At 43.6% G+C, this 27,655-nt stretch overlaps 1 protein-coding gene and 1 long non-coding RNA gene across 7 annotated transcripts in view; one reads left to right on the top strand and one right to left on the bottom strand.

Annotated features, from left to right (window-relative positions):
- Nucleotides 1-2,255, top strand: part of LOC106020696 (maestro heat-like repeat-containing protein family member 2B) — a 12,924-nt gene extending 10,669 nt beyond the window's left edge. The window contains exons 33-40 of the mRNA XM_027456671.3: nt 39-176; nt 356-467; nt 599-745; nt 1,044-1,226; nt 1,392-1,547; nt 1,652-1,774; nt 1,883-1,976; nt 2,126-2,255. Of these exons, the coding sequence (XP_027312472.3) occupies nt 39-176; nt 356-467; nt 599-745; nt 1,044-1,226; nt 1,392-1,547; nt 1,652-1,774; nt 1,883-1,976; nt 2,126-2,235 (1,063 nt within the window). The 3' untranslated portion in view covers nt 2,236-2,255. The remainder of the gene's footprint in view (nt 1-38; nt 177-355; nt 468-598; nt 746-1,043; nt 1,227-1,391; nt 1,548-1,651; nt 1,775-1,882; nt 1,977-2,125) is intronic.
- On the bottom strand, nt 2,232-27,655 carry LOC106018847 (uncharacterized). Of its 6 annotated transcripts, none has more exons than XR_011808895.1 (4): nt 27,566-27,655; nt 27,381-27,461; nt 21,292-21,417; nt 2,232-2,415 (listed from the first exon to the last, which is right to left on the bottom strand). It is a non-coding gene; the product is annotated as an uncharacterized lncRNA (long non-coding RNA). The 6 variants fall into 6 exon arrangements; XR_001193252.5 differs by lacking the exon at nt 2,232-2,415 and adding an exon at nt 6,918-8,652; XR_005265672.2 differs by lacking the exon at nt 2,232-2,415 and adding an exon at nt 6,918-8,609.

The following is a 27,655-nucleotide window of genomic DNA, read 5'->3' as shown; positions in this document are numbered from 1 at the left end:
AAATTTCTGAGGGTTTTCTGTGGGTTTTCGTTCGCCAGACCCTACAGCGCTGCTCTGGAACAAGTGCTGGGAAGACTCCTGGACGAGAGGTGGCAGCGGGTGCTCTGGAATCATCGAGTGTGGCCGTCCCTGGACGTGCCTCAGTGGCACTGCAACGCCGTGCAGCTCCTGACCAGGTGAGAGCCCAGTGCTGCATCTCACCTCCCCCCGGGAAGCAGCCGCAGGACCCTTCCCATGTGCCTGGGGAGCTCTCCTGGGAGGCAGGGCAGCGCCTGCACCGCAGCAGGGGACGTTTCGGGCCGCGGCCCGGGGCCTTCCCACCTGACCACGTCACCTGCTTGTGCTCTCTGTGCAGAGTGCTGCTCCGTGCCCAGCTCGTCTCACGTTTGCTGATAAACAGCTTCATGCTGTGGCTGCACTCCCCCTCGCAAAACCTGCAACTCACGGCGCTGGCTTTCTTCGCAGAGGTGAGGCGGCGCGTGGGGAAGGGCGGGCTCAGAGGGCTTTTCCAAAGAAACTGCTGCTTGGGGTGTCTCTTCATGGAAGAGACCAGCCCAGGTCCCTTCTCGGCACTGACAGAGCTTTGGCTGTCTTGTAGGTGGTGAAGGACCCGCCAGCTGAGGGGAAGCATCTCCTGAAGCCCCTGGTGTGGGTCTTCCTGGAGAAGCTGAAGAGTCCGAGCCGTGCTGTGAAGCAGATGGCAGCGAGAGGCCTGGGCCGTGCTGTCAGTGGCTTGCCCAAGAAGGTGAGGTGCACTTCCCTCTGCTCTGGCTGCAGCCCCCCAGCAGAGAGCCGGGCAGGGCTGCAGGGCAGTTGGGGAGCCTGGGGCAGAGCAGCACAGGCAGATGGCGGCTTCCCAACAGCCAGGCTGCTCTCCAAGCTCAGCACGCAGCCTGCGGGGAAACCTCTTGCCAAACGTGCCAGTGCCGTTCGTCACGGGGTTGTGCCGCAGCTGCACCCCCTTGCGAAACAGAAGTGGAGAGAAAGGGTGGGCATTGCGGGCAGCAGCCGCGAGCAGCTTGTGCGCATCTTTGGCTTTGCAGTTTCGAAGGCACAAGAGGAACATCATGGAAGCACTGGGGCGTGAAATGGAGAAGGTGGACTGTCCTGGGGTGGCTGCGGAGAGCATGTTGGCCCTGGAAGAAATATTTGCAAATCAGACGGCGAAGGGCTCGGGCATGGCCTTCAAAAGCATCGCCCGCTCCACCAGGAAGTTCTTCGATGCCGTGAGTGAACCTACTTTTCTGCCACTTGTCCGAGGGGTGTGGGGTGGGCGGGGGCCTGCCTGTGCTGCGTGGAGGTGCTCCTGCAGGCAAACAGCTGCTGGGGCCCAGCAGGCTGGGAGGAGGTACCTTCATAACCCAGCTCACAGATGGCTTTCTGGGTTGCAGGAGCAAAAGGAGCTTCGTTTTGCGGCCTTCCATCTCTACGCGGCCCTGGCTGCTGGCGCCAAGGGCGATCTCACCACGTTCTTCAGAGCAGAAGTGGAGCAGACGTTGGGCAGACTCTTCCTGCACCTCCAGGACCCCAGCTATGCAGTATCCACCGTAAGGACCCCTTGAGCGTCTTTGCAGTCCCACAGAAAGGCTCCCTGAGGAGCTGCCTCCCGGGCATAGGAGAAGGAACGACCAAGCACAATGCTCTTTTCCAGGCTTGCAAGACAGCCCTCTACAGCTGTGCTCCTTTTGTTGAGCCAAAGGGGCTGCAGGTGGTCGTCATGAATTCCATCGGGTGCAGTGGGGCAGAGCTGCAGCGCGATGTCTACTCTTACCTGGTGAGTGAGCCCTGTCCCGGGGGGATGCTGGGGCCATGGGAGTCGGAGGGCTCGGCAACGAGGCCTCTGTGGCCCAAGCAGAATTCACACCTCCCTGCTCTCCCCCAGGAGACAGCTGCTCCCGAGCTGCTGAAGAAACTGAAGCACCAGCAGGAGTCACCACAGGAGACGCGCTTCACAGATGCCACTCTCCACGTCCTTGGTGAGAGCCGGGACCGAGCTCTCTGCTCCGCTCCCACCGGGGCGGCCCAAGGGCTGCCAAGCGCTGCCCCAGCCGCCTTCCCTACGGTGCCCAGGAGGGCACGGCCAGGGGCCATATCTTGACACTGCCTCTTCTTCCCCACACTACAGAAGCCAGCGTGGAGCACCAAGAGAGCACAACGCATGCTGAAGACATCCCAGAGCATGCAGAAGATCTCTCGGGGGACACAGAAGACATCCCCGAGCTTGTAGAGGCCTGAATAAAAGTCCAGAGAGCACAGCGGGTGCAGACCGGGTCCTTCCCAGGGTGGTGTTGGTGGGAGCTGGGGCCGGGCAGCGCTGCCTGTGCAAGCCTCTCAGCACTGGTGGGATGGGGAGGGTCATGGCCAAAGCACCAGTACTCTGATCACCCCCATCCATGTCCAAATGTAGTCACAAGGCTGGGAAAAACAAGAAAACCTTGAAGAAAACTGGGAGGCCTGTAGCTTGTGTAGTCTTTCAGCCGAAAGAAAGAGACAGGTATCCTTGAGCTAGCAGAAGCAAGGAAGGTAAGGGATAAAAGGGTCAAAAGAAGGAGGAGAAAGCCAGCTCCAGACTGGTTTTCTGACTAGAGTTACCTTTTGCTCGTAAAGGGGCATTAACATATGTTAATGTGGGATTTGGTGTCCCTCCCTCCACCGCTGCTCCTCTGTCATGAGCAAACTCAGTGGAGATAGCTTAGGTGAGCTAAGATAGCCAATCAAAAGTAACCAAAGAGAGGGTTTTCACAAGTTTGCTGCGTACAGATTATGGTGATTGGAGTCAGAGGCGTGCTTGCTTTGAGAAAGATCGCCAAGCACCTGACTCTGCAGAGTTATAGGATTCCTATTGAATTAAAGGGCCTTCGTGTGGATTCTGACTCGGTGTGCCTATTGGCGCGGGCACGAACCTACGGACTACACAAACACGGCCTGGGGCAGAAAGAAAAGCAAAACGGGGGCAGCTGAAGGCGGCTGGGAAGGCAGCTGGGGAAACTGGGCTGGGGCAGGAAAACAGAGGTGAAATGTTGCACGCTGTAGCTCAACACCAGTCTCTGTGCACTGGTTTGGGGGCCCAATGTGGAGATGAAGTCATCAGCTGTCTCTGGGGGGCTCAAAATGAGCCTTGTTTGGCTGGTTTTCAGGCTCAGCAATGCAGGCAGAGTCCTGTGGGTTTCGGCCTTTAGAGGAGGCTCGTTGGGCAGCTGTGGGCGGCTTGAAAAGGGAGACCAGCTGCTGTGTTTTGTGGGCTCAGCCAGGCTCATTTGTCCACTTTGGGCGCTCGCACACGGAGAGTAAGCAGCGCGTTTTGGGGGCTGGGAATCGAGCCCAGTGCCAGTGTACTCCGGCTCAGAAACCCAACCCAGCGGCTGCTTTGGGGCCAAGCCCTCGGCCAGGCCAGACGGCCTGTGTTACTATGTATACAGTGCACAGTTGGGGCAGCTGGGGCATTCACATTTCAGCTCTGACAGCCATCGAGTTGCCCAGGCTGTTTGGACAAGCCCCAGCTGTAATTCCCTGCAGGCAGCTAATGACACGCACAACGCAGCCGGTCAGCGTTCACACCACGTGCGAGCACAGCACCAAGATGAAGACCGACCGTCGTGACACAGGGGGCAGGGATCAGGAACAGGGGCCGGGCCTCGCCGCGCAGCTGCCACCTGCACGGCTCCGCCTGGCGGGTGTGAGGCAGCCCCTCAGCGCCCTTCCCGAGGAGACCGTTACATGGCCGTTAGGTGGCGGTGACAGTCGTTACGTGGGCGTTACGGCTGTGAGATGGCCGCTTCTGCCTCAGCTTTTCCCTTCGTCACCAGAAGAAAGGAGTCTGACACCCAAGGCTGCGGTTCCCCGTGGTCTGAGGGCTGCCAGCCCCGTGACACTTAGCACAGGTGGCTCAGCAGTTCGTTCCGTTGGCTTGTCAAGGCAAGCAAAGTTTAATCACACGCTCACAGAATCATCTGGGTTGGAAGAGAGCTCCAAGAGCACCTAGTCCAACCTCTGACCTAACACTGACCAGTCCTCCACTAAACCATATCACATAGCTCTACATCTAAACATCTTTTAAAGACCTCCAGGGATGGTGACTCAGCCACCGAGCCCTGGGGTCACCACTAGTGACCGGCCTCCAACTGGATTCACTCCATTCACCACGACTCTTTGGGCTGGGCTATTCAGCTAGATTTTAGCCCAACGAAGCATACACCAGTCCAAGCCATGAGCAGCCAGTTTCTGGAGGAGAATGCTGTGGGAAATGGCATCAAAAGCCTTACTGAAGTCAAGGTAGACCACAGCCACAGCCTTTCCGTCGTCCACTAAGCGCGTCACTTTGTCATAGCCGGAGATCAGGTTCGCCAAGCAGGACCTGCCTTTCATAAACCCATGCTGACTGGGCCTGATCTGTGTAATACACACTAAATGTTTGTTCATTGTCTTTTGTATTATAAAAACAAGGAGTTCTGTTTGAGGAACGGGAGTTGCGAAAGCTCCCTGCTGAAGTAAGGAGCTGTATAAAGCTTGGCTAGACACTATGAAAATTCTTTTGCTTAATGTAACAAAAAAGAGAACCCCCTCCCCTTCTCTCCTTCTGCATCTCAGTTGCCTCTTTTGTTCAAAGACACTGCTGCAAAGCTCATGGAACCATCTCCTGATAAGTTGCTAACCTAGTGTATCAACATCCTGTCTTCCTGTCTCACACTGGGCCAACATGACCAAATAAAAAAAGAAGTTGAACCAAAATGCCGAGGAAGACTACGGCCTTCATCTTCACGACCACCAGAGGGACAGAGACGACCCCCTAGCAACAGTGCGCGCAGTCGCAGAATATACCAGGATGTGCTGCGTAATCCTGGAATTACCAAGATATAAAAAGAGACTCCCCGGCCACCCAGCGCTGTTTTGCTTGCTCAATAAATTCCTTTCTATGGTTAATACAATGCTCTCTGAAAAATTAAGGGGGCAACTTATAACAGGTAGCAGTAGAAAGAAAGATCTGAACATGGGTAGCTGTAAGTTAGTTCCTTGCAGGAGCAGTTTGTGGTCTCTCTTAGGAAACCATTGCGACCTGCATTTGATTTCTCACAAACCTAGGCTCCCACCACAAAATATAAACGCTAGCTACTCTCTTCAATCCATCCCTGAACATTATGACACATAAGATCTGATTTTTGCATTTGTCAAAGAGTAATACTGAAATGCTATTTTATTCTCCATTACACCTCTAACACTAGAATGCAGAAGGTACTCTTCGTTTATCTGTTGACACCACAGCAAAATTTTAAGCTGGTGCCTCAGAGAGTAGAAGCTGAATTTCCTCTACTCCATAAAGCCTGGAAGTTATATCTTCAAAGCAAGTACTCCATTTATCCCGAACTATGGGAGTGTGTAACTTCACACATCTATCAGCCAGTCTATAGGCTACACTTTGCAGTGCACTGCTGTGTTTTCTCAGCTAGGATCATTTTGATGAACACAGCATGAGTGAACAGCAGAATTTCTTTCAAGCCCAAGCAGGAGGGGAGAACAGACTGGTTATGAAAGTGTTTGTCTTCTTGAGCAACTTTGAGGCCCTGCTTCCCAAGAATTGGCCTAACATTGCCTGCTTATGGGAAGCAGAGAATATCTTCACTCTTTTACTTCCAGACAGTTGTGTTTTTTTTTTTCCCCCTTTTCATCAAATTACTCCTATCTCAAACCCACATTTTTTTTTTTCTTCCATCTCTTTCCCCCACCATCCTGCTGAGGAAGTGGAATGAGAGCAGCCGTGTGGTAGTTAAAACAAAATGGGTGGGGGATGGAGGGATGGAGCCTTGGACTGTGCACAACCCTAAGTGACTGAAATCTGTGAAATTAAAGTGGGACAAAGAAACTTGCTGAGCAGCGTGGGACTTTTTTAGGATTCCCATTAAAAGGCTGCTTCACTCAGCAGATCTGAACATTCATCAGGAAGGGGTTCTTCACAGAGAGAGTGGTTGCACAATGGAACAGGCTCCCCAGGGAAGTGGTCACTGCACCGAGCCTGACTGAATTTAAGAAGAGATTGGACTGTGCACTTAGTCACATGGTCTGAACTTGGGTAGACCTGTGCGGTGTCAAGAGTTGGACTTGATGATCCTTAAGGGTCCCTTCCAACTCAGGATATTCTATGATTCTATGATTCCTTCTTTAGAAGCTTACCTTGCCTCAGTGCACTGTTTTGTCCTTCAAACCAAACAAATAACTAAACTCTTCACTTATTCTTAATTTGCCCTTAAAAATGAAAATTAGAAAAATAATAAAAAAGAGCAGACTGGCCATCCTAGAGAAGGGAAAAACACGGTACTGTCCCCATTTTTCTGTAGTGAACTCAACTCTATCAAGGTTCGACTGCCACATGGTCCACATAGTTTCCGTGTTCACTGTTAAGAAGCTTTTCCTAGTATTAACCATGTATTTTTATTGCTTCTAATTAGGTTAAATACTTCCTGGCTTAACCTCAATGAGACACAGAAAACTTGCTCATTGCCTTCCTTTTGTGAGTGCTTTATATACTAAAAGAGATCTCATTTTTAGATTGAGCAAGCAGTTGCTTTTCTTAAAGGTAAAATTTAGTAATATTTACAGCTTACCGTTCTTAGTAGAAAGGGACAGTGGTTACCGTAGGACTCTGAGGTTAATCTAGATGTTCTTGCAACACTTGCAGGAATGCCTAAACCAGTAATGTAACCGGGTTCTTCTATCAAACAGTAGAGTAAGTATCTCTCCTGATGTATACGTTCTTATCAATGCATCTCAGCATATTAAGAGCTACATTTTCTGCAACTGCATTACCTTGTAGCCTTTACTATTTGCTCCAGTACACCAAAAAGATTGTTCTTGCTGTTTCCCAATCTGTTTTACAGCTGCCTGAGATTCCACGAGATTGTACGTGTCCAAACTGAAACCAAATGGCTGCATGCCTTCAGGCTCAGACCTTCTCTGTGGCCTCAGGTAATTGTTTTACTACTCATCACTTGTAAGGCAAAAAGCTAAACCAGAACACTCCAAAGAGAACTAGAGAAGTTCATGACAAATTAATAATGTTTACACACAGCAGCTGGAGGCAACATCTAGCATGAAGTCCCATAACTAATGATTAGTGCGGTGTCATTCGTAGCTGACCACCTCTTCATACTTGTCAGCTCCAGTCCCTGTCAGACAGAATCCAGGGCTACCAGACAAGTTCAGCTGTCTGCTGCTTACATCTGCCGTATGTCCACACAACGCATGGAAGCAGATCTCAGGAAACATGTGCTCGCTAATATGGACATCTGTTCCCTAAATACAGTTGACTTCTCTGCGATGAAACCATGGCTTCACAGCCTCCCATGTCTGCAATTTAATTAGCTCCCTGCACCTTCAGTCCGTTCTTCCACGTTGCAGCAACTTCTCCGTGGGCTCAATTTAGAGAACAGTCAGGGTAGCTTGTGAAATAGCCAGCAGTCAGGCTAGAGACAGGCCAGCTTCATTTATTCTGCTGAGAGCTAGTAAATTGGTTGGGAAGCTGTCAAGTGCTGAAAAATTGTCCACAACAGTTTCTCCTTATTTTGAACAATGCATTACTCATTTGATCTAGGTTTTTAAACCAATGAGATTTTTCAAAGTATCAACAAGAAACATATACTTTATTTAGAGAAAAAACACATAATCCAAGTATTTGAACAAAATGGTATCAACTTTAAGTTCCAAACTGGATTCGTTAATCCTGAAGTCTCTACCCTGTCACCCTTCAGAGATAGATGAACGACTGGAAAACAGCTCTACTCCAAATCCAGCCCAAACTTCCACTACTCCACTGAGAATTCAGCAACTGAAGCCTCCTCGGAGCAGGGACCACAGGGCTTCCAGTGCTCCCAGACTCCTGGTTTCACTACAGCTGAAAAGGCAGGATGCTTTTGGAAGGAGGAGCTGTTAAAGGACAAAAATGCCACCTTCTCCCAGTCACAACTTTCTCAAGTGTTCATCCCACAGCAGGATCACTACAGAGAGCTGGAGTCCACCTCTATGCCAAGCCTTGGCCCAGATCCTGAGAATGATCAGTGTCTTCCATCCACGTACACTGTCACCCTGCTGTACAAAGGAATGCATGCACTCCCAGCCCTATAACCAAATGCCTCTGATATATGTCCTTGTGACACACCTGTGAAATGACTGAGTGCTATTAGCACTTGTTATACAGGGGTGATGAACTAAAAAGACCAAGGATTCCTCCACAAGGAAAAACTTATGTGTTCAAGCATGTATGGAAACTTAACAGTGCGACCAGTACCTGTAAAAGTTTATGTGGAATGGCAGCTCACATAAAGAGCCAAGGTCTTCATATGCTGTGGCTTTCCTACCAGAAAATTAACACAGTTGTTCATTACTCAGCTACGCACCCATTACTCACGGAGTTTTCTATTGAAAGTCCAAAAAACGTGTCTACAGAGTCATAAGAAATTCATGGCAAGGCCATCTTTCAGTGCAGCTCAGGTGTATGCCAATTTCCTCAAAGTATACGGGAGGTTCACATCCTGGAAGTCTATTTATAAATCAATTCCAAGAGCAAAGCTTCCTCTTGACAAGGATATTCTCTGCGTGCTGCACCAGGCAGGTGAATGTGGCTGAAATGACAGCAGTTTCACCTCCTAAAGCCTCTTATTTCCACTGTAATTAAAATGCATTCACAGATAAAAGGCTTGTGGTTAGATTGAAAGGAATAGAAAGATCAGGCTGCAAGTGCTGCGCGTACTCTTCAAAATGGAAAGGTAAATCAAGTTTTAAATTCAAGGTGCTATTTTTGGAGTGGATTTGGACACATTTCCACTCTTAACCAGGAAAAAAAAAAAAGGAAGGAGGAGGTAATGTCGAAGTTTAGCAGCACAACATTAAAATCAGAAGCTCACTTTGGCCTCCCAGCAACTGATTTAATAACAAAGGCAGACAAGAAGCACTATAACGCACTTTGGCTCCTTATTATTATAATGCAGAGCATTTAAAGTCTAAATTGTCTCACAAAGGTAAGGTCTCATCAACCCCACAGCATGGAAAATTGAGATGGGAAGCAGTCATCTGACCCGCTCCGCTCCAAGGCAGAAAAATGGCAAACAGCATATTACCCATCAGACTATACCTCAAGGGAGCCTACTGCGGACTTGGGCCTTCTACTATACAAAGAGATGCACAAGATCAACATTCAAGCTCCAGCGTATCATAGTTTATAATTTGTTAATGACTAGTACTGGTAGCAAGGCTTAGAAGGGTGGACACAAGTCTCAAGTCCTCACAGGTCTGTTTCTGTTGCTAGTCCATTTCTGTGTTCCTGAACTGTGTCAGGTTGTGCCTAAACACACGAGACAGCCTGCCGCAGGAGGTCCTGGGCAGTCCTGGGTGGAGAGCAAGCAGATCCATCTCCACACAGATCAGATCCTGTTCTTACTGTGGAATCTAATAAGAGACAAGTGACTATTTGCAACACTTTCACATACAAGAACACAATGCCCAATACCACCGCCATGCAGAAGATAAGCTTATCCTAGGGAAGCATAATTATCATTGCAGCAAATCCTGCACAAAATTTCCTGAGGCATTACCACAGGGTAAGAAGGTTATGATCAGTAACGGTGATAATTACAGCTAACAGACAACTCCAAAATAGAAGCGTGCTTTGGACTAACCAGCACCATCAGATCACTGCTGTTGACAGGACATGACCACATGCACAAATTCAGACATTTCAACATTGCTTCATGCTAAGGTGTATAAATTCTCTAGCTTACAGCAGGTGCAGAATATTGATCATCATTCTATTCATATTGTTTTAACAGAAGAGGTTTTATTAATTTATTAATATATGTGGCCGTCTCCCAGATAGGAACGTAGCACACATCTGTATCTAACCAGACTCAGCCCTGATTAGCATGTTTTCTCCAAGCTCTAAGCTTTCAGAAGTCTTGTAACAGAAAAACAAAACCAAACAAAGCACAACCATTGTTTTCCACCTGTTCTCATAGGGAAACAAATGCTGACTTATATACAGGTTAGAAACCCAACATAACTGGGGGGTGAACACCCTAACTGTATGAATGCTATCTTCAATATCAAGAAATCCTCAAGACTACTCATTTATAATTCCAGCCATTCCTGATCATTCTTTGCTCCTAGAGTTACATGGCATACAGTGCACTTGATAACAAATTATCTCCCTTCGTCTCCTTGCCAGAAGAAGAAAGCTGTCACTAAAGCAGCATATAGTACATTTAGTCTAGAAAACACATTTATATCCTTAAAAATGAAGCCTCCTTGCCTAAGTTTTGACAGGCCCTGAAACAATTCTTAGCTTAATTCTATTCTAGAATAATTTATTCTATTATTTTTAAATTAAGCTCATCCTGCCTCATGCACTGTTGTTGTAGCAGCTTCTTTACCAAGAAAGATGCAAGGACAACCAGGAGGCAGTTGCTGAGCAAAGACACTTCCTCTGCAAAAAAGTGTGCGCTGGGAGCATGCAGGAAGGTACAGGCAGCAGCTGTGGCTGGAGAAACTCAGCATCACATCAGGGAGTACTCTAGCCAGGACGGCCTTCCTGCCCTATTTTAATACATGATTCAGATCACATTGTCAGGGAAAATACAGGTGCATTCAGTTAACTGAGGTCCACACATTAGAGCCCTTATTATAAATATTCTAATAAGCTAAATAACTTAGCTTAATTTAAAAATAATAATAGTAAAATACACACACACACTGCTGTAACAGGCTAGTAAAGTTACATATTGAAAAATATGGCTATGATACTCAGCTTACACAAGGAACAGAAGACAGTACTCAAAATCTCACAAAAAAGGAAAAAACACGCACCCCACAACACCCACGACATCGCTATCCTTTGGCCACTGCAGAGAAGAGACTTGATTTCTAGCCTGGGAAATAAGTCATGTTGTTTGAAACAAGTCATAGTGCAAAGCTCTATGCAATGTTGTTTCCTAACAGGAGTCAAAGATGCTATTTTTTTTGGTTCATGTCTGGACACTGCACTCTTATTCCAATTTCAGAGAAATTTGAAGGATATACATTTCTCACAGGAGACAATCCAAGCCTTGGGGACCCAAACGACATTCCTATGCTGAGGAATGCAACAGGGGCTGCTGCAAGAACTCAGCATAGGAAGAACTGGAAGGAGAAAGGTGGCAGAGGCAGCCTCAGTTTCTTTGATGGTAACTTCATAGTTAAAAACACAAAACCAATACCAACATGCCCAGGAATGCCTTAATACCATATGTGAGTTTGTGTCACCGTTGACAGACCTGAATCTCAACAAACAACACATCTGTACTTAACTTCTGACTATCCAATATATGTACTTTAGTCTGGATTAGACACATTTTCAAGTCTTTTCTTCTCAAATAGTTGCTTATGTGTCTTCACTTCTAAGATAAATCCCTTGATCTCACCATCTCTATCAAGTAGATACAGCTACTGGGGTTATTTGCTGCCTCCATGTGCAACCAGTAGAGTTGACTCAGCCTCTTCCCTGTGAATCCAGGGAAGGCATTTTAAGCTACTGTTTTCATAAAAGCTAAAGATTTTCATATGGGCCATCTCTTATGAACGTTCAGGCTCACTGTTCAGAAACTTAGATTAAGTTCATTCACAAATATCATTTCAGCACAGAAATCTAAGTCTACCCTTTAAGCATCTCCTATGTCAATCAAGTCAATAAATAGACCTTCATTCATCAGCAACACTGTATGCTGCTGGGCCAAGCAGTTCTTCTCATTACTATAAAAAGCTGCAGTTCAGATTAAAAAAAACAGACAATGATATTAGTTATTATCCATTCTGCATCTCAGCATAAATAGACCCCCCTTTAAATGTACACATTCTGCCAAATAGTTATGAGGCTGAGTTTCTTTTTAACTTAAAGAATATCAGTCACTATCCAAGACACACTAGTAGTAAGGGCAGCCAGTGGACAAACTGAGAAAGACAACTGTAAAGCTTCCCGGGCCTCCCACTCACCACAGCACAGTATTCTCTGCCCCTGCTTTTATCATTTGTTCACTGGTTGTTCCAAATATCAGTTCCTGAGCAGCTCTGTGAGTTCAGACAGCGCAACACCCCGCTATGCAGATGTACAGCATGTAGGCTAGGCACAAAACTAGGGCTCAAATTAGCAGGGATAGTGTGATGAATTGTCAATGCGTGGCTTGTCAGAACATTCATTTTCAACACAGCAATTTATTTTCTCTTTAAGATATGCTGCCTGCACCCATTTGCATGTGAAATGCAAATGCAATGTACTTTATATTCACTAGGGAATTGTTTCAGAAAATAAACATCTCAAGTCCCAAGCCAAAGCCATGAGTTCTGTGAGGGAAGCCAAAAAGGGAAGGATCTCTCTGCCCCGTATTTTAAAAGCTAGGGTTCATGATTTCACACAGATAACATTTGCCATACACCGTCACCTGCACATCACCCTGACAAGTCAGCTAGGTACCTGCATGGAATCAAGGCTCCTGATCTTCAGTAACATCCACTTTAAGTTAGATTCTAGAATCATTTCCACTGAGGTGGTGTCATGACAAAACAGAAGCAAATGAAGATCCTGTTGTCATAAACACAGGATACAATAACAGTTTTTTGCACCCACGAGTTCTCAAAGGAAGCCTCAAGTCAATCATAACTGAAGAAAAGAATCAAACAAAATGCCAGGAGTAGGATAATCAAATAATTAAGCAGCATCAGCTAGCACCAGATTCACATTCCCTCAACTACAAAGACTTCACAGCAAGCAATCAGCCACTGCCAGAAAGCTAAGCATTTGGGAGCAACGCCGAAACACCTTACACATTTGAAGTATTGGCATTTATATGGGAATATAATGATCTGCAGCACCGGCAAATGCATCATGACAAACTATTATCTGTACTGAGACTCCAATCAAATCCCTGCTGGTAAAACCTGAAACAACTATTTTATAAAGCTTTTTGTCAAGCTTTATCAATACCCATGTGCAATTGTAAATTCAGGGTTTAAAAACCCTGAAAAAGATTTTTTTTCACAAATCTAGCACTACCCAGTCAACATAAGGGGACCACAGTAAGAGAGGGATTGGTGGTTGTTCTGCTTGGATTTTAAGAGGGCAGTAGATGGCAGCTGACTGCCTAAGCTTCTTTTAAGTTTTGTTTTTGAAAAGTCTGCTAAATCAAGAGAGATAAGCCATTAACTTTAAAAGGTCCAAACATTACCCCAGATTGTTTTTAAACCGAGTCATTCTACGTACTCAGTGGTAACCATGAAGCTTTGACTTTCCTTGAAAAACAAAAGATGCACTCACATAATTTCCAAATCACTTGTAAATCCTGTATCACTTTCCTCCCACCTATTCAAGGGGTTGTTATGGTTGTAGGCTTTTTGCCAAGGTCATCAGTTTGCACATATTGTAGATGTTAGGATATTTTACCAGAGTTTAGGGATGGAAACCATCCCTTGTCTATTGATTTGATAACTAAGATTTACTCCTGAAAAATGTACATTTTCTTTCCAAGTTGAAAACCTAAGGCCATATGGTTGTTACATAAACACTTCACAGTGTCAGGCACATACAACTATTAATTACTATGGGAGAACCCTGCTTTTGTAGCTTTCAGTCTGAACTTTATTTAGTGCAAAGCATCTTGTCTTTATGTCTTCTTGTATTTGACATGCCCTGAAACTGCTTACTTAAGTGCCCGTAGAAATGTAAACGAAGCCATGAAATACTTCAATAATTACTGTGCCTAACCTCTGGCAAAGGATTCTCCTAAATTAAAACCTATTCGAATGAGCAGACCTTGTAGGAAAACATCCAGTAGGGATTAAAAAATGTCCACAGTCAGAGACAACCACAGCCTTTGATAAATTGTGCTGTGGCTCATTACCCCATAGTAGGGTTCTCATTCTGTTTCACTACTTGAAAGTCCTCTCAGCCCTACAGACAGTTTCAGTGCTTGGTATTTTCATTCCAGTCTGCCACAGCAAGTCTGTACAGCTTGGAATATGACGGTGTGCTGACCCACGCTGGCTCTAATTCAGCAAAGCACTGAACAGCATACTGAGCCTTAAATAGACACTTGTTTCCAAGGCTTGATTGCATAGAGTCACTGCTACTTTGACCAGTAGAGACCAGAGATTGGGACACCTATGCAAAGCATGAAGATAATCTTTTAGCTGGGGCTGTAACAGATTCCATCCACTATCAACCAGGGAGGACCTCTTCTACCTGTGTGGTAATTCGCTCCTACCAAGAGATTACATGGTCACTTCACAAAATCTGGAAGGAACGCTGCTCTGGTCTGGTAGACAAAGGCAGGATTTTCATACATCAAACAATACATCTGAGTACAGGCACTTCATTTTCCCCAGAACTTGCTGTCAGAGGAACAGTACTACACACACATGCACAGTAGCACGCCACAGTTGTTTCCAGAGAGCTCAAGAGTTATTAATTATTGTAAATGATGCTGTTGCAATCACGTGACTCCAAGAGCCTAATAGATAAAACCTCTACTCAGCTGATCCAAAGACTTATTGTATGTCAGCAAAGTAGTTTTCCCTCGCAGGGATGTTGCAAAAGAGCTTAGGTTGTCTGTGCCATGGGCACTACCTTTCCCCCATGATCCCCAGAGGAACTGAATGTTAACTTGTTGTGTCCAGCCAAGGCCAAGGAAAAATATATGGACACTCCAAAAAAATGCATGTCCACAAGGACAGCAAGCCTCTTAAAGAGAACATACTACATCACAAATACAGCTGGCAATTCAGAAGACAAAACTTGGTCACAGAATGCTGGTCTAGTAGCACAGCCTCATTTACCACCTTTCCTTCCTGAATAAACACCTTTATCATCTTTTTCCTGCACACTACCCCTCATTTTGCCTTTTCATTATTTCCTTTGCCTTGAAATTAACCTGCTCATTCTCTAATTTTATTTTGTGCAAACAATTTGCATTCCACAACTTCTTATTCCTTCATTCAACATACTAGAAAGTAGCTTACATTAGGGGCAAGAACAACAAAAAAGAGAAAGTAAATTTCTCCCAATGAAAGCAGGCTATGAACGACTTGCATTTTAGTTCAAAAGTCCCCTCCTCTACAGACCTGCAAGGATAGCTAAAAATAATAATAAATCAGTTTGTATTGTATTATGCTATGCATTTGAATGAAACACAGGTGAATGCAACACCACCTTTAACACTAATATTTGGATCAATGTGTTTAAAAATCAAACCTCCTGAAATGACACGGATCCCCACAAATAGATAATTCTCCACAACATCCACAGAAATATATATATAAGTTTTTTTTTTTTTTTTTTAAACTCAAAAACCTTATATAATCTACAATGGGTTAACTTTTCTCAAGTATTCTTATTAAGCAGTCTCAGTCCCCTTGTAAAACCAGAGCAAAACCTGGTTTCTGTCACAGAAGCCACAGTCCATTGAAGGATTTGCTTTCTGTTGTGTCTATGTTAGCTCTTAGACTACACTTTTCATTCCTGCAGAAATTTTAATTGGGTCCATAATTAGTCTCCACCTCCCTGCCTTCACATACCTTTTCCCAGCTCCTTTTTCAGAGTGCTAGATCCTAACAATATTAACATTCTCCTCTGGAACCTCTTGAGATCCTAGCAGTAATTTCATGCACCAATAATATTTTGCTGAAAATAAACAGACCTAAAACATTAGTAACTTGGGAATTACCAAGAAGTCACACGTGTCCCGATGCACAGCCAAACTGCCTGGTGACCTCTGTAATTACGTCACTCATTAACATATCCCTAGCCAGCCCAATTTGCCTCTCGGTGATGGAAAGCATACCGACCCAGCTAAGCAGACTGAAAAGGTGTGACCGACAAAGGCAATGAAACCTAATTGGATAGAACCCAGGTGCCATAAAGATTTAGGCACACTGGATTGTTTTCTTGTAAGGGCTGATGATCAGATTCCAAGCCTAGAGCAGGAAACAGTTATTTTGTCTGGCACAGCTCTCATATTATACTTCTTAAAGAATTCAAGTCACCTCTTACATTTCTACTAATTACTGGCCAACCTCTACCAGACCATTCTAGACAGAGACATGCAAGACTTCACTGCTGTCTAAAACGAGGGAACTATTCCCCTGCAAAGCATGAAGGTCTCCATATCCATAACCCTCCTTCTCAACAGGCAACATGGGAACCTTGGGCACGTGCTAAGGAGTGAGTAAATGCAAGAAGAATATGCTAAAAATATTAAAAAACAAACAAAAAACAGGGCTTTAATCCTCCAAGCACTGAGATGCATTCAGAAGAATGAGACAAACTTCATCCATATTATATTCAGTGATCTCTTTACACCAGTAAAACACTTCCTGCCATCCTTTACAGCATAAATGCCTGGTGTTTTTCTCCAAATTATAAAGCTTTACATATCTGCACCAAAAAATAAATAAAGGCATCTTTGTAACCTCTAGACCATCTTTCTCAATCGCAATAGAAACTTCAAGGCTTCAGACCGTGAAAGAGATTGTTTAGGGTGATTTGGAATCTTTGTTACCAGAGTTGTTTTTCTTTGGAACTTTCCAGACAAACATGCACCGAAGAAATACACAAGGGTATCTTTCCCAGGTCATGCGAATGGAGTACCTGGCCTTTGAGATTCATCCTTAAATAATTTTCCTATGATTCCACATCATTTCTTGAGGAATTTTATAACAAAACAAGTAGGAGATGGACAATGCATGTTTTCCCCTAAATTTTTTGCTTTCCAAAAACTCAACTACAAAACGTCTCTGTCATTTCCCAAGGATCAACTTTCTCATTTAAGGTAGTCCAATGCAGAAAGAGAGGTACTCCAAAGTTCTGTTCAGATATTGCCTTCTAGATGAGGCAGGTTGAATCAGCCTCTGACACATTGTCTGCCCAAAGACTACTGGCAGAGTCTGATGTACTGCTTTAGACCCAAATCCAGCTACAAAGGAAGATAAATCCTTCCCTTAGTCTGGCTCAATCAACAGGCAACTGGAAACAGTTTTTAACACTAACAGGCAGAAAGCAGTACAATATTCTAGATCTTCAAGCAAATTACTATATCCTTAAAATATTTTAATTCAATTCCTACTTCTTTGGTTTTGAATACAACTGAACTCACTTGTCTCCACTTCAGAAAACAGACATTTTTCTGAATTTTCCATTAAACCAAAATGTGGAGAATGATTTTGTGGTTTTCATCCATTTTCTTTTGGTTTTAGTGGCACGTTGAAATCTGCAGAAGAACAATCACTTGCTCTCATTATATTCCAATCTTCGATTACAGCACTACAGAGAAGACCTTATTCTGAAATTACTTTTTTAATGGGAATAAGTCAATCACAATTTATTGAGTTCTCAAACTGTAACTATGATGGCAAACACCGTGCATAAACTACATCAAGATAACAAATTACAGTAAGTAATATCCAACCACAGAAATGTAATTATACAGTTTCAGCATTTCTTATCAGGGCAGTTGAAAGAACTGAAATGAATCTGAAATCTACAATGAGTTGTGTTACATCCAACCTGAGATCCACCCAATGTGCCAGAGCCTGCTGCATCCAGGCTTCAGGATCAAGCTCTGCAAGACAATAAGTGCTTCAGGAAAAAGGTGTTAAAATATTCTCACATCCTAGCATTTACAGATTCATACCAATTCCTGTTGGCAAGAAACTGGATTCCATTTCTCTTTCTACACTCACCAGTATCATTAAATACTATAATTCTGAGTATTACAGGCAAATCTCTAGTCTATCACTCCCAGCACTAAGGACTGGGATACATCTGAGCTGCCTTTCTTTGCTTGGCAACAGGTATGGATAAAGCAAAAGTGAAGAGATACCTGACAACCTGTCACGTCATATATGAAAAGGGTACGAGTGCACATATCAACAGTTAGATAAATTATGGCCTACAGACAATGGGTTGCAGTAAGACTCCTAAATGATGCTAACTCTCTCCATCAGAGACTTTGCTATGACCCTGAGCCAACTGTTTATCTTCTTTCCCCTCTCTATCATAACAGCTCAGATTGCAGCTTCTTTAGGAAAGAAATGCATCTATTTACTTAGCATAAAGAGTAAGAGACCCTTATCTTAATTTGATCCTCTAGGCACCACGGTAATTACAAACAACAATAATCAGTGGAAATGATCAAATAATTAATGTGAAAAAACACTGAGATGCATCTTATAAATTATTCAAGCAGCCACAGTTATTAATAACTTCCTAGATTATTGAAACTAAGCCAACAATAAAAATTAATTTATTTATTTTTCCTTAACCACTTCCTTCTGCTACCATCATTCTGTAAGACAGAAAACTACAATGGCATGTTTAGCAGCAGTGGTATCCTCACTGAAATTAAGTGTTGCCTTTGGATAAAAAGGTTTGAAAGAGAATTTTTCCATTATAATGACTTGCAAAGTCATAACATTTGTGTCCATATGAAATTTTACAGATGCTCTTTTATTATTTTTAATTACCAAATATAAATTTGGGTCCTATATTACCTGCCACACCATCTTAAAATAATTCATAGAATCAGTAAGGTTGAAAAATACTTTCAGGATCATCTGGTCAAGGTTACGCTGTCATCCCATAACTCTGGAAATTTGTAATCCTAATTCAAGCACTAGAAATATAACATGTAATGTACATCAAAAGAAACAACATAATGCCAAGCACAATTTTCTACTACAATAAGCTGGGGATTGGCTGAGCAGAAAATTCATCTTTTGTGCTGTATGCATCAGTAGGCCACAAGTGAAAATCAGACCTCTATCAAATGCTTGAATGATAATGACTCTTGTGAAGCTATTTCATAAGTGTCAGAAGACAACAGAAATGGTTTTCTGAAGTTCTGGAGTCAATTGTTAGCTCTCTAGAAGTCAAGGTAACAAAGAAATTTGGTTTTGCTCACTTTCACATTGTTCTGAATATACCCAGCTTTGGCTCCAGGTCCTCTGCATTCCACATTGTTTATCAGAACAAGGTGTTCCTAGAAGATGCAACTTTTGCACTGATTCAGAATAACATGGGAAAACAGCAAGAAAATGAATTAGCTGCCAGAAACTCAGAGAAGGGAACTTACTTGTATTTTCCATAACCGAGATGGTTAAAAGGCCAGGAACTCCATGCAAATTAGTTCAGTGACACTGTTTGTAAAACCTCAGTTTTGCCACTCTATGCTTTATGGTTTAACCCAACAGGTACCTGACAGCCACTTCCCACCCACGCCCACCCAGCAGGATAGGGAAGAGAACTGGAACAAGGTAAAACTCATGGGTTGAGATAAAGACAGTTTAGTATGACAGAAAAGGAAAATAATAAATAATAAAAAGAAAATACAAAAAAGTGATTTACAATGCAATTTCTCACCACCTGCTATCCAATACCCAGCTAGTCCCTAACCAGCAGCATCCCTGCCAGCCAGCCAGCTCCCTCCAGTTTCATTGTTCAATGTGACCCCATATGGCAGGGAATATCCCTTTGGCCCGTTTGGGTCAGCTGTCCTGGTTCTGTCCCATCCCAGCTCCTGCTGCATCCCCAGCCTCCTTGCCGGCAGGGCAGTATGAGAAGATGGATAGTTCTCAACTTAGTTGTTGAGCAATGCTTATACAACTAAAATAGTGTGTTACCAACATTATCTTTGTCCTAAATCCAAAATAAAGCACAGTACCAGCCACTATGAAGAAAACTAACCGTATCTCAGCCAAAACCTGGACAGCATAACACACCCAATGTACTAAGGATTACACAGCCCCATGATTCAACTTTACATGCAACAGATTGGACCAAAGATGCAGACTTCTTTTAAAGCAGCCCAGAATATACTGATGAAAACACTGTCCGTTGATGCAGTATAGTCCTGGACTGCAAGTGTAAAGCAATAAAAAAAAAAAAGCAAAAAAAATAAAGCAATAGCTTCACTGAATGCACCGATGTATGAATGTTCCACATTTGGCTCTGTGAAACAGTATGATCTGCAGCATCTTCACAGCTGTCTCTGTGCACACATGTAAAGAGATGGCTCATTTATATAGCTTCCTCCGAGATAGAAACAGTTCAAAAAGTAGATAAAGTCTGCAGACGTGCAGTTCTACAAAATTTGCCAAGACAAAGTTGTTAGTTGCTACACTGAGGACACCTCCACTGTTCTCAGCAGCCCATGTTTCATAGTTTTCCATAAAACATTATTGAACAGGACCTCAGAAAAAAGTGTGTCTGCCTCCATCCCAATAAAGGAAAAGTGCAGTTATGTTGTTTTTCATTATCGTGCAAGAACTTGAACTGCGGGAGCACCAAACCCTGATGATACATGAAAGTGCAAGGAAATCAACAGACAACACAAGAAATGAAGCATGGGTCAATGGCTTGTGGAAAAAAATCTGCTCAAAGAAACAACTGAGCAGAGACTAGGCATAGTAGGAAGGGAAACTGCAGTCTTGCATCAGAAAAGGCACCATTTCATGAATTACACAGAACACTGTGCTAATACCATTTCTTCCTGTATAGTCAAACACCTGGCAGAATGTAGCTAACAGCAGAAAAAAAAACATGTAGTGAACCCTTGGCAGAGATTTGTTAGCAAGTCTAGTATTACTGGTACTGAAAATTACTAACACCAAGAAACATTTCAAATGTATTCCTCACACTTTGAGTCAGAGCCCATGACTTTGCTGTACTGACATGTGGGCTATGAATATCCACCCAAGAAATAGCACACGACAATACTACCCTTTCCCACTCAATAACCAAGACACATTTCAGACCTATAAGGAAAATGAAGCACAGTAGAATCACAGGTCTTTTTTTTTTTTCTGGCCTTAAGACAATTACCACTTTGTGACATGAAAAGACTAGCACCAAGTTAATAACTCCAGACACTAAGTTTTCACCTTTATCATGTTTAGCAACCATGAAGTTTTGCATTATCTTTAACGATGTGTCTCTGACTGTCCAGGTTGGACACCTGGTCAAGGAACAGGAAGTACAACCGCTGCTGCTGTTGTCTAGAGAATGGAGTTTGACACCACAGAGGCAAACAAAAGTTCATATAGCCAAATAATTTAATTGAGGCAATAAATGAGTATTTTTACTGATTCTAGCCAGACTCTCTCTACAACTGAATCTCAGCTACAGGATGAAGCTGATAACAGTGAAGTGCACAGTGATGACTCAACTAACATTAAGTTTTACTCTAAGAAGCAACCATTTCAAGTAACCATTAGAATTAAAACATTTCTTACCTTCAGAGCAAGATACAGACAGTGTGCAGTAGAAAACGTACAGGGACTGATTCTGAGAAGCACAACCAACAGTGAACAAACACCAGTTCGGCAAGTGCACTCTCTGCCTAGGCTGAGAAGGGGATCCTAAGAGGGGAAAAAAAAAAAAAAACACAAAACATGATGATGCTTCTAAAACCCTATGAGAACATATACATAAAAGGGACAAGTGGTCAATGCAAACCCATCCATAATCAGAATGCTTTAATTGTTCAGCATTGATTTGAAAAGCTTACCCACCTCTTTCTCTTTTCAATGGTTCTTTAGCCTATAAAATCATATCGCTTAATCTTCCACCGAATCATTTAGGTTGGAAGAGACCTCCCAGATCACCTAGTCCAACCTCTGACCTAACACTAACCAGCCCTCCCCTAGATGCAGAGCTTAGTGACATGATTTCAATATCTTTTAAACACCTCCAGCTTCATAGCCCTGCTCTGGACACACTCCAGGGCCTTGATGTCCTTCTGGTAGTGAGGGGCCCAAAGCTGAACACAGTGCTCGAGGTGCGGCCTCACCAGAGCAGAGCACAGGGGGACGATCACCTCCCTGCTCCTGCTGGCTGCACCATTCCTGACACAAGCCAGGATGCCGCTGGCCTTCTTGGCCACCTGGGCACGCTGCTGGCTTGTGTTCAGGCGAGCATCAGTCAGCACCCTCAGATCCTTTTCCTCTGCACAGCTTTCCAGCCACTCTGCCCCGAGCCTGTAGCGCTGCCTGGGGTTGGTGCCCCACGTGCAGCCCCCTCACACTTCCCAGGGCCCTGACGAGGCTGCCTTCAGCAGTCACACAGCCAGCTCTGGCATCACGGTGGTTTTGCCAGGGTCATAACTGATCAATATTTGCCTGACCTGCTATTAAAGACCAGCCACGGAGACTCAGATCCTGACCAGAAAGTCTCATCTACTGTATTTTTGTGTTGGAAAACGTTTTCCTAATATCTACCTGTTTCTTCCAGAAATTTAGGTCCATTAAGTCCTGTGCCACTCACAACATTTCCCTCCTCTTTTTAAAAAGAAGCGTCTTCCAGAGATGCTGATATTCTGTAAGTCACTATTACTCTTAAAATAGGGAAATACACCCAAAATCTGGCAATACATCTCCTAATTATTCTAGGGAGAAATTAGGCACTGAAACTTTTCCCTCAAAACAATAACATTTCCCCTATTGTTAATAAAGATGTTTGTACAACAAGCGTTTTGCCTCTTGCAGTTAGTGCTACTTACTGTCTGGTCAGCATAAGCTCACTTACAAAGTCTACTTCTACAGAACATAAATTTATACTAGGAATAAAATGGAGTCGTTTTTATGTTAAAAACTTTCCTCTGTCATATGTTTATGTCCTGTTTTTAGGGACAAACACCCCAAAAAGACATCTTTAAATTCCAAAAGGTGAGTTTTCATCAGAAATAAATGAAGCCAGTCAACTTTTTTATTTAAAGGAATAAAAAAATCCCTCAAAAATACCAAGGAGAAACATACGACTATAAACAATCCCCCTGCCTACTTTGCCCTCACTGCATGTCTTCTAGGCAAGGCTTCAGCCACACCTCCAAGGCTCTCTGGGTCATTGCAAGCTCTGCATGAGCCCTGAGATCCCTACGGTGTGCCCATCTGTCACAGCAGAGGCTGTACTGCGCATTCACCCCCTGCTCTTTGCAGAGCCCTGTGGTGACCTTCCATCTTCCCAACAACCCTAAGTCTTCCAGCCTTCTCACAAAGGCACATATCAACTCTCTTAAGAGATAAATTCATGCATGCAAAAAGTAAATCCATGCAGGCATTTTTATAAGCAAGCTCTGACTCAAGGTAAAGGAAGTGGAGAGTGGGACTTTCTGGCAGGTTTACCATAGATCTGAACAGAAGCAGTTAAACCAGTGCTCTCTACCTGAAATTCACCAGTGGTAACTGTAAAATGTATAAAGCCAAAAGAAGTTCAGAAAAGATTAAGGAAACAATTTGAAAAGAAAAATAATGATAAAAAAGCATCTATTCTTGCTGTCAATTCTTCAAACAGTATGATAAACCTGAAGGCAAACAAGCAATCTGAAGACTGCTCCTCAGGAAAAGTTATAGTAACAGATTCTGGGAATCTCTCACATATGTGTTATCAAATGGCTAGCAGTATGTCTCAGAGTTGACTTATGTCTACCCAGAGATGGCAGCAAGCCTTGCAAAGCATAGTTTTTGCTCTTGAATTGTCATCACATCTCTCCTGGTCCAACTTAGTAGTCTGAACCCAGGAGCATTCATCATTCACATAAGGTTCTTCCTCCAAAAAGTAAACGCCTGGCTTGTTCAGCACAATCTCATTCTGGGGGGTGAGGGATGGAGCCCCTTGTGCAGAAGGGATAGCAAAAAGCAAGTATTTTATTTTCAAAGCAAGTCTGCTTGGAAATGCATTTGCATGTGTAGGATGAGCTTTAGCACATACATCCTTATATTTGATAAGCATAAAGCTAAGAAGAAGTTTGTTTTTCCTGATGTGAACACTTGGACAAAGATAATCTCACATCAAGGGCAGCTGTGCTACTGCTGGCCCAAGGGACAGTCACTAAGAACCAGCTCTTCATCTCTACCATGTACGGTGGTGCAAGTCTGGGACCACACTGCCCATTGCACCTACTTGAAACCTAGTTGTGAACAAGAGCACTTATCACTAGAACAAGAAGGCCCTCAGCTTCCTTTCCTAACATGACTTCAGACAAATCTCCCACCTGCATTTTAAATCTATCAAGCTTTTCTTTCAAAATGACACTAAAATGAGGCTTGTGGGTATTCAAGATTAGCTTACAGTAAATGGAAATTAAAGATTAGCTCTCAGTCAAAAATAGTGGTTCACAGTTCTACACGCAGCTTGCAAACAGACTCTGGAAATATAAGACCCTAAATAACAGATGATATTGCAAAGTGAGTGGATGCCACATGGTGAGATACAAAACCGTCAAGGAAAGAAGACATTTTGTAAAAAGTAAATAAAAATGTAGTACCAAAAAGTGCCTATATTTATTTCATACCCCCATAGGATTTGGTTTCATTCCCAAATGTTGCTATACCAATAAATCCTCCTTCCCTAGGAAGCTACAGCAGCACAAAGGATAGAGGAAATGACACATAAACAATCTGTGTGTTGACAAGAAGGCAATTTTGTAATATGTTGTTATTTATGGGCGACGCTTAAGCAGATGGAAGATGCATCAAAATGAGAGTTTCATTTAGAACATGCAGGCCATGGACAAGTCTGTGCAGAAGCGGTGCACCACGGGGAAAATACAAGGAACTGCATTACAACATTTAAAAGACTGCATTACAACATTTAAAAGATACACCTTGTATGTAAGGAAGAGTGTGGAGTGAGGCCTGAGGTGCACCTAGCTGTGAAGAGCCCTCTTGCTTCCAGAAGATGCAATGGGCAGATCACGCGATTGATCATGCTAGAAGTCCTCACCAGCACTGAGCCCACAGCCCAGATTTTGCAGATGGACCTCCCTGCCATTTTACTGCTCCTTCCAGGTAGAAGTCTTCCTTTTTACAAAAGAAAGTCCTGAATTGCAGTCACAACGGTGAAGGCATCTGCAGGATTTGGCCTCCATTCCGCACGCTAGCTGACTGGAATTGCATTCATTACTCCACTTTGTTCATGAGATCCCAGAGACTACAGCAGGGGGAAGGAACAGGCTGGCCTAAAAGGCCAATGAGCAATTTCCACCCAAACTCTGAGTAACACAGCACGCAGCTCCCCGTGAATGCACTCATTTTAGCTGCATTGCTTTCCATCGCATTAGCTCATGCATGAAAGGGGGAAATAAATTAGCAAGGGAAAAATATTTATGCCTCCTCCTCTCCCTCCCCACTATTTCATTTGATTCTAAATCAATTTGGAAGCCCTGCTGGCTTCAGGGCCCTGAAGTGCTGACAGCCTCGGGGAGCTTTTAATATCTGCAAGTCCAACTCTCTATTTTCCTCTCAATTGGCAAGGCCCCTTAGTCATACCATGGGACACAAGAGGGAGGAAAGCAGTTTTAAAATAGAAGCCTTTTTCTAATAACCAATTTCATTTCCTGATCAAAGCTGAATTTTAAGAGTTTCCCACCCACCACTGAAGCATCCGCACACAATGCTAGGATAATAGCCATCTCACCCCCCTCCCACACCCTCTGGCAGTCTAGCTCCTCACGTCAGATGAGTGTGTTTACCAAGGGTTAGGTTTGTAGCTTGGTTTCCCAAACAGTTATGTGGTCTGAATGTGCCTTTCTGTCTCCCTCTGCTAATTCCGAGCTCATTAGCCTATTTCAACTGCTTTTGGCAGGAAGGAAGAGGCCTCAGAAACGTTTATGCTTTTTGCAGGAATCAGCTGCAAAGGGAGTGAACAGGCCACTCAGGACCTGGCTGAGGAAAAGGCTGTGCTGTGAGTGACCCCCGATCAGGCCCCAGAAAACCTACATAGGAGATGCACCTCAAGGAACAAACTCATAGGAAACTAAGGTTCATTAGCTGTGCTCCTCCTCAAGCTATTCTTTCTCTTCCTTCAGCTCCGTCCAAGCTTCATGATGCTAAACACCAATCCAGCCAGCAATATTTAACAATATTCTGTGTCCAGCAAAGTATTGTATGTACTTTTGTAAAAAAAAGCAGCTGCCCATTGTGTTGATATCAGCCACATTGTGCTCATGCCAGGACAGAAACATTCATGGTAAAAAGGGTGGAAAAGAAGCCAGGGCTAGGGCCTCCTTTTCTTTTGGTGATGTAGATGGCTCAAGTGCACAGTAAATTTCAGAGTCTATTTCTGGAGGTGATACATGAGGTCTGTTATGTTGATAACTGCTAGACAAGGCTCTCCGTGTGAATATGAAATCAGCTACCAAGAAATACAAGTTTAAAACACTGTTTCAGTTTGTCTGGAAGTACTTGCAAGCTCAAGTTAAATTTAGCTGATAGATACAGCAGGGAGTAAAAGACAGTAGAAATGAAAGTGGTCAAACGAACTACTTAAAAGTGCAGTATTTTGACACTTCTCTTCAAAGTGTTTTTCTCTCCTCCAAAAAGTTGTGGATTTTTTGTTTGTTTAAGCAGTATTGTCTCTCTCCACCACTGAAACAGTGTTTCACCTAATGCTTTTTACAATTTTTGGTAGACTTTGAAAGGCTGAAGTTTCTGCTTTACCAAAAAATAAAAAAAATACAGGAACAAAAATTCTCACTTTCAGATCAACAGAGAAAAAAAAAAAAAGGTTTTCTTTTTAGTTTTTGTTTTTTAAGAGAAAAGAAATCTGAAATTCCCTGAGAGTTTCTCTTCTACAGCTTTTCACAACTTTGCATCGTTAAGCTAAAGAACAGGCTTGAAAGAATTATGACTTCTGCTTCGTAAAAATACAAGTAGCACACTTTCTGTCTGAAGCCTAAGAGGGCTTAGGATGACTTAAGAGAGCTAGCTCACAGTCAGTACTGAGACTACAGGCATACATAGCATTAGCTTAAATACACGGGTTAGAATGAGCCCAAACATTAAAAGCTAGAGCGGAGAACACACATAATACAGCCTGTTGAAATGGGTTGGTTAAATGGTTTTCTAGATTTGTTTTGGCACTGGTAAACACCCACAAGGTGATTTAACAGTAACACAGCCATAGCAATACTGTGACTGCATTGCAATTCGGATGTCAGGGAAATATTTCACACAATAGCCTCCTAGGAGGAGCTGCCCGGTGGGGTAGCAGGGCACATCACCCACTATTGTTTATGAGCTCGGCAGCAACCCAAATATGCAAAAAGAAGTTAACGTAGAATATATAAAGAAGCAAGATCAAGGTTTTTTTTTCCAAGAGTCCCTTTTCTCAGGGGTAATGATTATTAAAAACCTTGATTTGCTAATCATAAAGGTTAAACTAATTTTAAAAGCATGAAAATGAATATGGATTAGATACTGTAAACTACCTTGTCTCATTATTCTACATCTTGATAGAGATGACTGCTTTGGCTTTACAGGAGAAAAAGAAAAATGAGGGAAAGAAAGAAATACTAATTCATTTCTTCCATGGTTTTGCTCAATACCTCCAGAGGTGCACGTCAGCAGAAAGCAAGCCCCACATCACAGCAGTCCCTTCACCCACGCAGGGGTTCCCATGGAGCAGACTGCAGAAAAGAGAAACAAAATCCAGGTTTTCTGATCAAAAGACAGGAGTAAGCACAAAAGCACAATGCAGACACGCTAGAGGTGACCTCTCCTCTCTACTTACTTCAGGACCGGACCAGGCTAGGCCAAGGGCAGAGGCACAGAGTGTTATTTCAGGATCCACTCCACTAGCCTCTGGAAAGGTGATTAAGAC

The sequence above is a fragment of the Anas platyrhynchos genome, chromosome 4, assembly GCF_047663525.1.
Source record: "Anas platyrhynchos isolate ZD024472 breed Pekin duck chromosome 4, IASCAAS_PekinDuck_T2T, whole genome shotgun sequence".
NCBI lineage: Eukaryota > Metazoa > Chordata > Aves > Anseriformes > Anatidae > Anas > Anas platyrhynchos.
This window is presented reverse-complemented; position numbering and strand designations above follow the sequence as displayed.